This window comes from Saccostrea echinata, unplaced genomic scaffold, assembly GCF_033153115.1.
Source record: "Saccostrea echinata isolate AGI-Se365-2 ecotype Australia unplaced genomic scaffold, CSIRO_AGI_Sech_v1 ptg000045l, whole genome shotgun sequence".
Taxonomy (NCBI): domain Eukaryota; kingdom Metazoa; phylum Mollusca; class Bivalvia; order Ostreida; family Ostreidae; genus Saccostrea; species Saccostrea echinata.
In genome coordinates, this window is record NW_026889794.1 from 1,937,323 (window position 1) to 1,952,327 (window position 15,005).

The following is a 15,005-nucleotide window of genomic DNA, read 5'->3' on the forward strand; positions in this document are numbered from 1 at the left end:
TGAATACATATATTTTAAATATTATCTGGCAAGATATTCCATTGTGTGACTGTAGAAGGAAGAAAGGAAGGCAGAAAGTATGATTTTTGAAGGTGTGTGAGGGGTTGATTGACAATTTGTCTAGAAATCGCAGACCTCTGTTAAGTTGCTATGAAGCTCAAGAAGTGAAGTGAATCGGCTAACCTATCCCCCCCCCCCCCCCCACGAAACAGGGTTTTACGTTTGGGAAAAGTTTACTTTTTTTCTGGCTTGGCAAGAAATTTCTGGGATTTTTGTTTTTGACTGGGTGGACTACCCCCCCCCCCCCCCACCTACCTGGAAAAAAATCCTGGATCCGCGTCTGACTCAGCTATTGTGTCATTCAGTATATTATCCTCTGGAATGTTGATTGTGTGTTGTTTTACGTCCCATTCGAGAATTTTTCACTCATATAGAGACGTCACCATATACCGGTGAAGGGCTTCAAATTTAGACCTTTACTCGGCACTCAGGGCCATTCAGAAGTGAGGGTTTTTTATCGTGCCAACGCCTACCGTGACACGGGGTCTCGGTTTTTAAGGTCTCATCCGAAAGACTCGTAACTTTCACTTCAAAGTGCCGAATGCTTGGCGAAGGAACAGTTCTACCTATTTTTTTTTTTATCGATTTAGGATAGTCGCGACTGTGATTCGAACACACGACCTTCCGATCACGGAGCGAGCGCTCTACCGACCGAGTTTGAATCCCTTTACCGGTATATGGTGAGGTCTCTATATGAGTGAAAAATTCTTGAACGGGACGTCAAACAACATACAATCAGTCAAACGCATCTACCAGTGAACTGTGAAAATTTTCAGTTATACAGCGTTTCTTCTTTTGCTATCATTTTCGTGTGGCATTTTTCAGACTGTACTATAATAGACGGAGTCTTTTAATAGCAAAACAATTTTTAGAAAATTCAAAACAAGGCCAAACAGTCCTTGAATATATTCTTCTGAAAAAAAGTGGGAGACATAAAATGAGAGTACATAAAGTCCAATTATGGTACGGGGTCCGGAATTGATACGCCACACTCCAGGTAGGAGTTGAAATAGTAGCTTGACTGCGCAATGCCAATCTTTCCAAATTGAAACTCCTGTCCCTCATGGCTTCGAAAGTAACCTGTAAACAGATATATGTTGTATAAGAATTATAAGCTATATAGAGACAATAATAACCATTCATCGTGACGTATTCCGCGCCTGTAGTACTGCGTTGTGTGCTACGAACAGAGATGGGGTAAATGAAAAAAGTAATTATTATTTACTGTAATTAATTACATTTTGAGAAGTAATTGAAAGTAATTTGTAATTGAACATTTTTTTTTTCAATTACTTGTAATTGTAATTTAATTAATTATACTGAAAAATACCATGTAATTTTAATTATTTTTCAATTTAATTTCAATTACATTGCATTATATATATTTATGATATAATGTCACCATCCCATCCTTATTTTACGTCCTTTTAATCATTAAACATCAATCCTTCAATTTCACAAAATCTTAAGTTAATATTTACCAGCAAATAAATGATTGGCATGGTAATAATAACCTTGTTTGAAAATTCTTTATTTTCATAATGTACATTTAGAATTTTATATGTTTTATATCTATCTTAAATTTTGAACAATCTTGTATTCAGCTATTAAACATTTCATACTTTGTTGTTTACTAATTACATGTGTGCCATTAAGATCTCTCTTGTTGGCAAGAGAAAATTTCACTCCAAATCACAGCTTGAAGTTGCAATAAAAACAAATCAACTCTATACAAAGATATATTCATTCCATGATTTGGAAGATATGGTCAGTAGAGGCAACTACTTCAATTAAAATTGCTCCCCTAGCTTTTGGAGAGAAAAAAGTTTCAATTCAATAATTATTTTAACATCTGAATAGATTTTTATGAATGAATTTTGTATGTTAAAAAGTTTAATACAGGTATTACTTATGAAACAAAAATGTTCAGCATGCATAGCTATTTAGGATGTTCAGGTTATCTACAAATGAAGATAATTTGAGGGGTTTCAGTTATAATTCATTTACTCACTTCTAATCGGAGAGGTAGGTACGGTTTTAACTTTTTTGTGCCCTAAAAAATTTAATGTTTTCAAAAAGTTTTGAAACTGGCTTAATTATAAGTAGAGTATATGACTGTGATAAATCAGGAAAAAATATGGCATAAAGCAGTACCATTCTGGAAATATGATTAATTTGATATATCATTAATTTAATGCATTTCTCTGTTTTAAACAGAAAAAGCTTCAAAATGAACCATTTCAAGGGTTATTTTCCTTAAGAAAATAGTGTCCACAGACGTCGCCCATTTTATTTTTCGGATATATTGTGTAAACTTCTTTGAAAATTCACATATCTTAATATCTTTGTGGGCGATTCATGTGGACAATATTATCTGAAAGAAAATTCCATTGAAAATTGATGTGTTCTGCAACTTTTTAAGAAAATACAGGAAAATGCACAAGTTTATGACGTCAAAATTAGCATTTAGAAGGTCATGTGAAAAAATTGATTTGTATGATTTTTCTGCATGGAATTTCAATGATTCAGAAAGAATGAGTTTTTTTTTTTTTTTTTTTTTTTTTTTTTACATCACTTTCATATAAATTTAACAAACACACAAGATTTGTATATATGTATATATATATACCTGTGACAGCTGGAGACTTGTTATAATCTCCTGGTATTATAGCAGTAGTTTGGGATCCACCTACAAGTTCACAGTGATCCTGTCCTGATCCGCTCCCGTCTCCAATGTTAAAAAATGTAGTTGTTAAGTTTTCACCAAGGAATAGTTTATATCTGAAATACAGATCAAATATAGAATCAATATACATGTATTTGATAGCAGATTTAAAGACTGAAAACTTTTTTCCACAAAAAAGGAAAACAATCAGCTAGGGTTATGATAATTTTTGCAGATATATTTCAATCAAATTAAGGTATCCGACCCATATTAGGACCTCATTTTCTAACCTGAAATATCCACCCTGTATTAAATACTTTGATGTTATAATTCAAAGCATTTTAGAGTAGAAAAGGATTTATCAAGAGAAATTTTCAAAAATATATTGACCGAAGCAGTAATTAATTAATGAAGATTATATTGAAGTCATGGGGACAAGCAAAATTTTGAAAATAAAAATTTAGATACTAAGATTATCAATAAATGCTGTGGTGGAAAGATGTATTTAATTATTAGGAATACAAAAACGATTGAAAACTAATTTTTTTACCAGATAGATTTTTTTTAGAACTGATTTTTATTGATTAAAAGCAAAGGGGGATAACACTTCAAGGACAGGACAAGGTCAAAAATTAGGACACATTCCGCTCTTACATATTGATACTATAACATGAAAATTATGTCTAAATATACTGAATATTCAGTCAATATATATCTGTTATACATTGAACCTGAGGATATTATGGGTCGGATACCTTAACACAACCAGCGTAGTCATCAATATTAGAAGTTTCTGTAAAACTGAAAAGACTACAGAGCTGCCCATTCCGCAAAAGAAAGAATTGATAATAACCATCGTATTGAGATCCGCTCTTTCTCTCCCAGAAGTGACAGTTTAATGATTGATTTTATGTTGTTTTACGTCCCATTCGAGAATTTTTCACTCATATAGAGACGTCACCAGATACCGGTGAAGGGCTTCAAATTTTGACCTTTACTCGGCACTCAGGGCCATTGAGCAATGAGGGATCTTTATCGTTCCAACGCCTGCCATGACACAAGGCCTCGGTTTTAAGGTCTCATCCGAAGGACCCGCAACTTTCACTTTAAAGTGCCGAGCGCATGGCGACGGAAGAGTTACTACCCATTTTTTATCGTCTTAGGTCAGTCGCGGCCGAGATTCGAACTCATGACCTCCCGATCACGAAGCGAGCGCTCTAACGACTGAGCTACCGTGAACGCTTTGACAGTTTTAAGTCTTCCTTCAGCTTAAAACATAACTTCCATTGTATCATACGGTATTCTTATCATAATAGTAGAGTAATACCTAGGTCACATTTAAGCCGATGGTTGGCCGACCAAATTTTTTTCGTATCTTCGGCTGAAAAACATGATCGGCCAACACTGGTATCGGGCGACGCGGAGAAGTCATATTTATTCCTAGGAACACCTATAATTTTCAAAAATTAAATAATTTTTTGTCGGCCAACAGTCGACCGAACATCGTTCGCTAAGCCACGGTTTGATTTTCACCGTCGGCCGATATTTACGAAAGCCCAATTCCTAAATGTCGACCGAACGACTTAACGAACTGTCTGCCAATGGTCGGACGATGATCGAAGGTTGGTCGACGGACTATTCAATGACTGATGCAATGAAATATGAAGATAACGAACAGTATTCAATCTCGAAAGTCCAATGAAACGATACAAATTTGGAGCAGAGCAAACACGGACCTCAAAATTTAGAAGTGGGATCAGGTGCCATAGAAGAGTGAACATCCCCTGCCAACCGGCCACATCCGCTGTGTGCTCCTTGTCATGATCGAAAAAAAAAACCCCGGAAAAATCCGCAGACAGTTCGGTGTATAAATAATGGCCTAACAATTAGTATGAAAAACGTCAGTCAGCATTCGACTCAATGATAGGTTGTATGTGCTGACAAGGTCATTGTATCGACCAAAAATCTTGCGAAATGATGACTTCAAACGAGACAGCCAATGCCCTTGTTTCATCAACTTGTTTGTCAATAGCTTACCTCGTTTTAGAAATTGTTCATACGTAGAGCATGCTCTTGCGAGACATAAACACCATATACAGGTGATAAGTGTATATTACTACATACGTAAGGGAAGTTGACGATTGAAAAGTTGATGTCATCAACAAGCTTTGTTGTTAGGTTACCATTAACGTCTTTTTCTAGTAAAATATCTAAATATGAAACAGATGTGTCAGAATCTGTGGTATCTTTTATTTCAAGCTCACTGGGATATATCGAGTCGACATATGAATGGAAGAGACTAATTGAAGGAATCGGCCACTGACGCAGAAAAAAATCATAACATGGCCCGACAGACGCAAAATTGGTTGGCCGACGAAAAGAGAGGTCAAAATCGGGCAAGACAACTGCTGATGATCAGCCGACTGTCCCCCGAAAAATCCTATTTTTGTCTCAAAAACCGTCGGCCGTTGGTCGTTTTTGGAAATGTGACTGGAGTTTATCAGGCAAATGCGCCACCTTGACTGTATTCCTGTTTAAACCATACTCTGTTTCTTACATTAACGTTTTTTGGAATGGACCTTGTCGTTGAAAATTTGAAATAAACATTGCAAAAGCTCATTTCTACATCATATTTTTAAAAAATAATAGTCAGTATCAGGAGAGGGTATAAAATTACCATTATAGTAAAACACTTTTTAGTATTTCATCATCGTTTGAGTGCTTATAAAGACTCTCAGTAGTGTCATACTTTTTTTTTTACAGTTTGCTGTAGATTGTGTTGCATCCATTATATATATATATAAACTAAAAAAAATCCCCACATATGTTTTCGCTCGTCTTTATTTGCCACGTTCTGTCATTACCTTCACCAGATTAATATGTGTTCACCTTATTTTCAACTGAATATCTTTTTTGAGATATTTTATGCAATCAATAAATTCTTGGACTCCTGATTATGAAAAATTGCACATTTAATTTCGTGGGCAGGATTGAGCCAAATAAAAATAAATATGTGTGTTTCAAGTAACATGCCAAAATAAATTAGGGTATTAGTAGGTAGGTGATAACTATTTTTAAACTTAAGTTTTTTTTTTAAATTTTGAAAGCATCAATCAATCCTTCAATTCACTGTTTTTTCATATATGAAACACTTGGATAGACATATTTTTACGGTGTCTGAGAAATTTTACTGCACTATGAGAAATGAGAAAACTGCTTGAGAACAAAAATACGTCAAAATCCGACTTTAAAAAAAAAGTATTAGGATGAAACTATGGTCAGTCGTGTTATTGGAAACACACATTTATTTTTTAGCCTCTATACTTTATGGGTTAACTTTCTACCTCTATTTTCCTTTATCATGGGCATTTCTAGAAGGGGCGGGACGAAACCCGGAATCCCCTGGAATTTTCAGAGTTATTAAATTCGTAAAAGCAACGAAAAACTGACCCCCTTTCAGGAAACTCGGACCCCTCTTAAGATGGAAAGAGAGTCATCTATCTGAAGAAAGAGACTGAAATTTGTTACAGATGATGTGGACCCCCATTCCTGGATTAAAATCCTGGATCCACCCCTGTTTCCATGAATAAATGAAATGTTAACGGATCATTCTAGATGGGTATTATCTTTATACTTTAATTTGCATATATGATATTTTTACCTTGTAGGAGTACACAGAACCACCCCCACTAGTGGAGCAGATGTAAATTCTGTTTTCTTGACATATTCTGGACCACCTGCACACCCATTAAACTCATTGTCATGGGTAAAGTTGTATTTGTACCAACAAGTCGTCATGGGGGCCAAACACGCTAAAAAGTTAAAAATCAATATAATTTTTCAAGATACAAAAATTTACATCGTTACCTCAAACAGAGATTATAGGTTATTTGTTGAAAGAAAACAAGATTAAATTCAGAATGAAAAACCTGTTGTCTTGCACGAAGATGAGGATGATGACCAAGTTCCGTTGCTTCTGCAGGTGGAGGTCAAGGTTATAGAGGGGTCAGAATTACAAGTGTAGGTGAGGACAGTATCGACCTTGGTGGCTGTGACCTTGACTGAAGTGGTGTTCGCGTCTGGATGATGAACTGGGCAGTCTGAAATAAATCACAAAGATATAAATACTGTTCTTCAATTCATTTTATTGATAAGATTATGAACTTTCTAAAAATTGGTACTTTTTCATATTCATTCAGTTAAATATCATTCAAAGATAACTTCTTCCAGTGACGAAAATTTATTTACGTTTTGAGTTGTCGAGAAACCAACCTCCAACCTCTATACCCGCATACTACGACCTAGCAGTAAGTCTCCAAAGATTTGATTATGCACAGAGTAGAACAGCTGTTTTAAATTATTAAAGAAACTCAAAAAATAATGACAGCATTCCCAACAAGAGTTAATCGTGCACTTATTGATGAATCGTATGTTAAGTATCTGATATTAGGTTGTTATTATACCCCCATCCCGAAATCGAAGTTGGTGGCATATAGTAATTGCATTCCTTCTATCTGTCTGACCGGGCTTTAACTTTATAATGGAGAATCATTGAAAGCACATACTTGGAACAAAGATTTTTTTATGGCCTGAGGCTGTGTCATTCCGACAAGGACACTGGCAGAAAAAGTGTAAAAATTCATGTCAGGCCCATAATTTTCTAGCGATGTCCATATTTCATTAAAAGATTACTTATGACAAGAGGATCTGTCATTTTTTTTTAAACCATGGTCATTTAGTCAAGGTCAAGGTTACATTTACAAAATCGCTCTTTAAAACAATTGCAGCGGGGGATTTTTTGTGAGCTCACTCATATTACCTCCGGTGCTAATTTAAACGATATTAAGCCATAACCATTCACCAGTCCCATCCCCACATATTTAGGTTATTTCTTTTAAAGAGGACATACAAAATCAGTTTAAACAACTGAAAACTGGATATATGTGCCCCTTCCAAATTTTAGTTCATTCTCTTTTTTAAAAGAAAATGTAAATTTGTTTTGCTAAATAATATAATTGTCCATAATGCGGACAAAGAGGAAAATTCAATTGTAATGAAAATTTCATATTTTTGTGTTTTCTGATATATGGTGTTAAATTTTTTTTTTCGGAAACCTTATTTTATAGAAAAACTTATGAAATGAAATCTGAAACCTGATTGGATGCATTTAGGTCCAGTAGATGTCCGAATACAACTTTCTAGGGGTGAACAAGCGCGAGGTGCATTGCATCTGTCGAAATACACCTAAAATTAAAAAAAAAAGATAATTTTTTAACAACAGCAAATCATTAATCTACATACAATGAACAATTTACGAGTGTGCTCTTAAACAAAGATTGCATGAGCATTTCTTTTTTTGAAAAACTTGAATGGAAAACAAGATGCGGTTCAGACAGATAGAAAACTGGACAACCACGCCTTTGTTCCTTTTTAATTCAACTAATACCTCAATGATTGCACTACGCATGCTCACAGATTATTATTTTTTTTATGCTCACACATTATTCTGGATCTCTTCAAACCTGAAATTTATTTTCGCGTTCAATTTGCGAAGTCAGGTATAACGAGTATATATACTTTTTGAACAAATTGTCAATTTTCATATTAGATTTGACTATGTTGACTTTATAAAAATTGACAAACATCCTAAAAAACTACGCATGTACATCGTTAGATATAAATGACATAATTTAAAAAAAGGAATTACCTGTGGTATTTCTTTTCTTTCAATATAGATATATTCTTCATCAGATAAGAGACTGGCAGTATTTGTCATTCCATTGTTAAAAGACAACTCACATTCCAACCGGCCTCTATGAAAATTAATCGAGGCACAAGTTGCCCTCTTGGCACACTCTTTAACGCACATCTCTTTCCCGATGGGGGATATTTCTTCCATAACAAATCCAGAAAGCCTTTTGCCAGGGGTAAATACGATCGAAATCCCTCTGTGACCGGGTAAAAGAAGGAAAAACACTATGGAAACACCGACAATTTTTAAGTTCATACTGAGAAGTTTTGTATTAGAATATTTCACTCAGGTTAGAGATTTATCATCTCATACATGTAATAAATATGTGAAGACTCATTTCGTCGATGCAATTAAGTATATATCCCATGCGACATGAATACTAATAGATGTAAGAAAACGATGCTTGTTTGACGTCATCGAAAAGTAATGAGCACTAAATATTAAATTAAAATTTTAAACAAAACTTTGCAGTTTGCATGATCTAAGAATTCCCTAATTACTTTAAACTAAAATATTGATGTACATGTATTTAAACTTCAATGAGAAAATAGACTTACTTTAAAGAAACGCTTTAAAGCCCACGCTTTTCGAATGCATATAAATTATATCTAAATTTGAAAATTACATAAAATTGAACAAGTCAAAGCTGATATTTGTTTAGTTAAAATGATAAAAATAATAAAGAACCAGACCACGTACCACGGCTTTTTCTAATTTCGGATCATTCATCTTTCTCTGAATGTTATGGACGAGTTACTTCTTAAATTACCTTTCGAGGAAAGAGAGTTACATTGCTCATTGCATTTCTCATATCTGATGACTTTTGCATAGGAGAATAAAATAAAATGAATAAAATGTATACGTTTGCTTACATTCTGTTAAATTGTACAATGCTATTGAATGATTCTATCGTTTCGTTATTAACATAATAATATTGTGATTAAGGACACTCTGGTGTATAAATCTGTATTTAATAGGAAGATTCATTTCTCTTCATTGTTGTATTAAATGATGAAAATTATCAATAATATAAATCGTTATTCTGGAATTTTATTTAGTTTTTTTCCAACAGTTTTTTTTTTCAAAATTCATTTTAGCCATATCAAGCTCCATACACACCAGTATTAAAAATATTACGTTACACCACAACTCCAGGGAAATTGTCACTGTATGGAGCATGCAGCCATATATGCTTTTATATTATAGAAAAAGAGAACTAGTGTTGATAGGTATATATGATTAACAGTTATTTTTAAGTGAGAGTACTGCAACAGAAGAAAATTCTGTCATGTTATTGATCAAAAATTAACAACTTGGTAGTGACTACAACAATGTTCAAACACAAAGACAGCCACTTACAAACGTGGACGTCACCAAATGGACTTCACTGCAATCAGATAAAACATGTAACAGTTAAAAGAAAGTATACAAAAGGTCAAACTTGGATGCTAGGGCATTTATAATTAGAAGTGCAGATGTTGGGAGTGATCAAGCCTGGTAACTAAGCCAAACTTAAATTACACAAAACACAAAAGAAGATATCAATTTGCAATAAATATTAAACATCTAAGACATTACCGAAAAATTCAGAGTAGAGCTTAGGAACAGATTTAGTATCTTTGATCAGCAATCAACAAACAATAGCTTAGAAAGTCGGTGGGAAACATTTAAATCCGCCTATAATGAAAGCGCTATGATTGTCTTGGGATCAAAACAGAGAAAGCATATGGAATGGATAAGAAGTGAAAGCTGGAAGAAGGTAGATGAAAGAAAACAACTAAAAGAGAAACTAAACTCCGTAAGATCAGAAAGGGTAACAGAAAGAGTACAGAAGGAGTACAAAATCAAAGACAGAGAAGTGAAAGAATATGAGGACGGACAAACGGGCATGGAAAGATGAGTTAGCTAGGAAGGCAAAGAAAGCAGCAAAAATTGATAATATGAAAAGTGTATACGATGTCACCACGAAGTTGTGTAGAGACAAACAAAAAAATTTTAGGTGTTGTGGAAAGCAAAGATGGGGCAATCACATCAAAAGAAACAGGGATAAGAAAAAGATGGAACATTTTAATGAAATACCGGTACTCAACAGGCCTGAACCAGATAAACCAGCCAGAATATAGAGTCAAACAGGGATGTAATGTGTTAGGATTCTTATTCATGCTCGTGATTGCCTGGATCATGATGAAATCAACAAAAGGAAACATCTATGGTTTCCACTGGAATTTATCAACCAAACTAAATGACCTCGATTACGCAGAAGATACTGCACTCATGTCAAGCAGTAAAAGGACAAATGCAACAGAAGGTGGAAAAACTGAACATCATATCTAGATCAAAAGGATTAAACCTCAATTCTGCCAAAACAAAAGTAATGAGATTAAACAACATCACCAACCAGGAAATAACAATCAATTGCAATGGAAGAATGATATAAGACGTCGATCCCTTTGTCTATCTTAGTGCAACTGTGAGTAAAGAAGGAATGACAGGACAGGGAGATACAGAGAAGACTGGGTCCTGCTAGAGTAGCCTAGATCAGACTCTCCAAGATACGGTCAAACAGCCAACTTTCAAGAAGGACCAAATTGAACATCTTCAAGTCAAACGTAATATCTGTTTTGTTGCATTGTGCTGAAACATGGAAGATGAACAAAGGAGATAAAAAAAAAACCACTCGACATCTTCCTCCATAAATGTCTGAGAAAGATTATGAGGGTATTTTGGCCATGAAAGTCACAAATGAAAGAGTAAGAGAACTAGCAAATATAGATAAGGTCAGCAAAATCATAAGAACCAGGAGATGGAAATGGATAGAGCTGAGAATGAGAATAGATGGCCATGCCAGTATAGCATTAACATGGATACTGGAGGGACGGAGGAGACGCGGAAGACCAAAGGATCCGTAGAAAAAGAAAGGAAACAACTTTGGATTGAAATGGTGGAGTGATGCTGCCGTCAAAGCAAAAAATAGATCGAAATAGAGAGGACTAATCCATGGCCCAGTTCTCCACGGGGAAATTAAAATTAAATTAAAATTAAATCTCGTCACTGATCAAAAGTAATCAAAGCCAATAAAGAAGTGCGGTATTGTAATGTTATGATTGGACCAGTGAGCTAAAGTTCTTTCTGATTAAAGTTTGCTTTGTCGCCTGACTATATATATACACACACAGAATAAACTATATTCATCAGGAGACAAAACAGTTACTGAAAACAAATAAAAATAATCCAAAAATAAAAACAACGTGCAGCAGATTTTACAATACTTGAGATATCCTAAATGTGGCATACAAACCTCCAAGATGGCATTGGTCATCATAGTCGAAGGTTTGATCTTGCATCTACATTTGCAAGCGCTCCAGGCCCTATTAGTGTCTCAATGAAATACTTTCGCTACGTACCATCATCGTAAGTTCCAGATCTCTAGGAGGTGCTATTAAATGACACTCAAAACAAACGATCATGTGAAATTGATACATAGATGAAGAAGCTTTAGAGCCACCTGCTTGTGACTCTTGCTGAAACGTATTACTTCTTGAACCAGAATCTTGCAGTTGTGCTGTTTGGTAACCTAGCTGACAATGTCCTCTGATAGGACGTACCATACTCCCAGAGAATATTCCCTTTGTGTTGTAATAAAGGCTAAAGCATTTTTTCCCCTTTGATTAGGTTGATTGTTTGCTATTTAACCACCCATTCGAGAATTTGTTGCTTAGGTACCTCATGTCTCTTCCAAGTACAAGTGTAATTTGAAAATGATTTGCTCATATTGTTTACGAAATCTTGGTTCTTTATCATCTAATCATGTAATTGCTGGTAAACATGAATAACCTGAAGTTCATGTATGTCCCTGCGATACACAAGATATTCAAGGAAACGATGGGACGAAAAATGTTCATGAGACCAAAGAGGGATATCTGTATTGAACTCCACCAATTGAAAAACACAGAAAAACTGGCAAGTTTTATATACTGAACGCATTCTGGAGATTAATTAAAACTCAAAAGTCACATGTTTTAAAATGGGCTTTCGTTATTCACCTCAGTTTTCATTCTATTTTTTCATTTACACGAAATTTGTTTAATTTCTTTAAATTGGGGATATAGGACACAGGTCTCTTAAAAGGAGTCAGGAAGACTTAGAAAAAACCGAAATGGCTTTCCTGTTTCGAAACTGTTTCTATTGCATTCTTTTCCGAAAAATCATCTATTTCTTTGATCAAACCATGCCTGGTAGTATTTCTATGTCTTGATAAAGTCTTAGGCGAAAAACTCACAAAATATCCACCACAGACCTTTTGGATAATAAGACAGTAATCTCCATCCACTTCCTGCATTTTATTGAAATATGGAGATAAAGAACAGTAAGCTCAAAGTCCATTTAAACAGTGCAATTCGGCAGCAGAGCAAACACTCCGGACCTCCAAAAACATCAGAGGTCAGGTGCCGTGGAGGAGTGACCATCCCCGGTCACACCCGCCGTGTGCTCCTTGTCATGATCGGAAAAAAATCCGTACACAATTCAGTGTGTAAATAATGGCCTAACAATTAGTATGTCATTGATTGACTTAATGATAGGTTGTATTTGCTGACAAGGTCATTGTATCGACCATAAAAATTGCGAAATGATGACGTCAAACGAAACTGTCGATATCCTTGTTTCATCAACTTGTTTGTCAATAGCTTGCCTTGTTTTAGAAATTTTTCATACATAAAGCATGCTCTTGTGTATCGAATCAACTGTGGGAGACAAAAACCCTATAAGCATTAAAATACTATGATTGCTCCTCTATCTGAAAATCCATATTTACAGAGACATTAGCAATTGAAAAGTGGTTGTGTGCATCTTTTACTGGGGGGGGGGGGGGGAGGGGTTATAAGTGGGTTTCTCTAAATGATTGTATACTTAAAGGAGGTGATGTAGTGTCATATATTATCCTCCTGATTTAATAGTTATCTAAAGAATGAGCTAAAGGAATAGTTGTCATGGCAGGTAATGTAAGGGATGCGTTTGATGGACACGCATCATCGCATTTCCATGAAGTAAACTTTATCCTTAACATTTGAGAAAAGTAGAAAATTTGTTGTGTACTAATGATCAATATCAAAACAGTATATCAGTAATCCAGTAAATTCAGAGTAGAGACCTGAGAAACAAATTCCAACTCACTTGAATCCTTGCTCAGTGATGACTAAAATTATTTTTGAATAAAAATAGAAAATTGTAAACAAAACGGCAATATGCAACTGTGTCCAGGACCCTTTAAGAAAGTTTTCCACAGTTGATCAACCTAAACCAGCAACAAATTTTCTTCATTAGTAATATGTAAGTAACTCAAACCAATGGATGATGCAGATATTTTATTCAACTGAACAGGACGGATGTTTATACATGTAGGTCCAACACAGCTATATATTTATATTAATAACATTATACATGTACATTACCAATACCTATTTGAATGGCATCTTTATAAAGATTCCACCTGAATCAACTTTGATCATGTCATAGGTTTCAAAATATGCAGTAAAATATTTCCTATAGATAGTTTAACAAAGGCAATCTACAGAACAAATACATGTATACGGTATAACCTAATGTACTGTTTTTGAATCCTTGGCTTTTCAAATTTTGCCAAAATAAAAGATAAACTACAAATATGCACAGTTGAAAAACTCCCACCAGTATGTACCAGAGTACAAGTTTTGATAAAAATAACTTCTAATTACTTCGAAACTGAGCTAAAGGCAAAATAAGGAATAAAAGTCATGGTCACAAGGAATGTCAAAGTCAGAAAATAATGACACAGCTGAATAGCTATCACCAATATGTATCAGTACATGTATATAAATTTTGGTTAATACACCTTGAACAGTTTCTTTGAAACTGAGCTAAACGTAAAGTGTGTGGATGGACAGACAGGAGGCTGGAAGGATGGAAAGAAGGAAGGATAGACATGACAAATACTACATGCCCTGGCCATATTCCTGATTGGGCATTAAAACAGTGTTCTTTTTCATTTAAGCTTGGAAGAAGAACAACATTATGGGAATTTTAAATTCTTCTACAAAAAAACCCCAACATAACAATGTATGAAAATATGAACATCATACAATAAGAAATTAAATTGTTGAACAACCTTTATATATATATATATATATATATATATATATATATATATATATATATATATATATATTAGGGATGTCAACGAATAGTCGACTATTCGACTATCAGTCGAATGGACCGACGATCGAATAATGAAACAACATTTGAATATTATTTTAACTAAATAAATGCAATAAATGAGTGATACATGAGATGGAATTCTCATCAAAAAAATGAGAAACAGTTTTTTCTCATAGACAGTCGATAATTTTCCTCAACAAAAAACGGTAGATTTTCCATGTACGTATAGAAAGTACAGCAATTATAAATGCTTCACTCCTGCGAGAATTAATTGTCATTAACTGCTTGTATTGTTTTTGTAATAAATTACCAACCAATATAATGGGCTTTGTTTGT

The 15,005-nt window shown here is 34.5% G+C and overlaps 2 protein-coding genes and 1 long non-coding RNA gene across 3 annotated transcripts in view; 1 reads left to right on the forward strand and 2 right to left on the reverse strand.

Annotated features, from left to right (window-relative positions):
- Nucleotides 1-15,005, forward strand: part of LOC133201752 (tubulin--tyrosine ligase-like protein 12) — a 232,685-nt gene that overhangs the window by 148,700 nt on the left and 68,980 nt on the right. The gene's annotated exons all lie outside the window — the stretch shown is intronic.
- LOC133201756 (uncharacterized) overlaps nucleotides 1-15,005 on the reverse strand; it is a 122,346-nt gene that overhangs the window by 48,158 nt on the left and 59,183 nt on the right. The window lies entirely within an intron of this gene.
- Nucleotides 1,019-8,732, reverse strand: LOC133201581 (uncharacterized). Its single transcript, XM_061337379.1, has 6 exons — nucleotides 8,433-8,732; nucleotides 7,879-7,969; nucleotides 6,655-6,825; nucleotides 6,387-6,537; nucleotides 2,690-2,841; nucleotides 1,019-1,140 (listed from the first exon to the last, which is right to left on the reverse strand). The coding sequence occupies exons 1-6, from the start codon at nucleotides 8,730-8,732 to the stop codon at nucleotides 1,019-1,021; spliced, it is 987 nt and encodes a 328-aa protein (XP_061193363.1).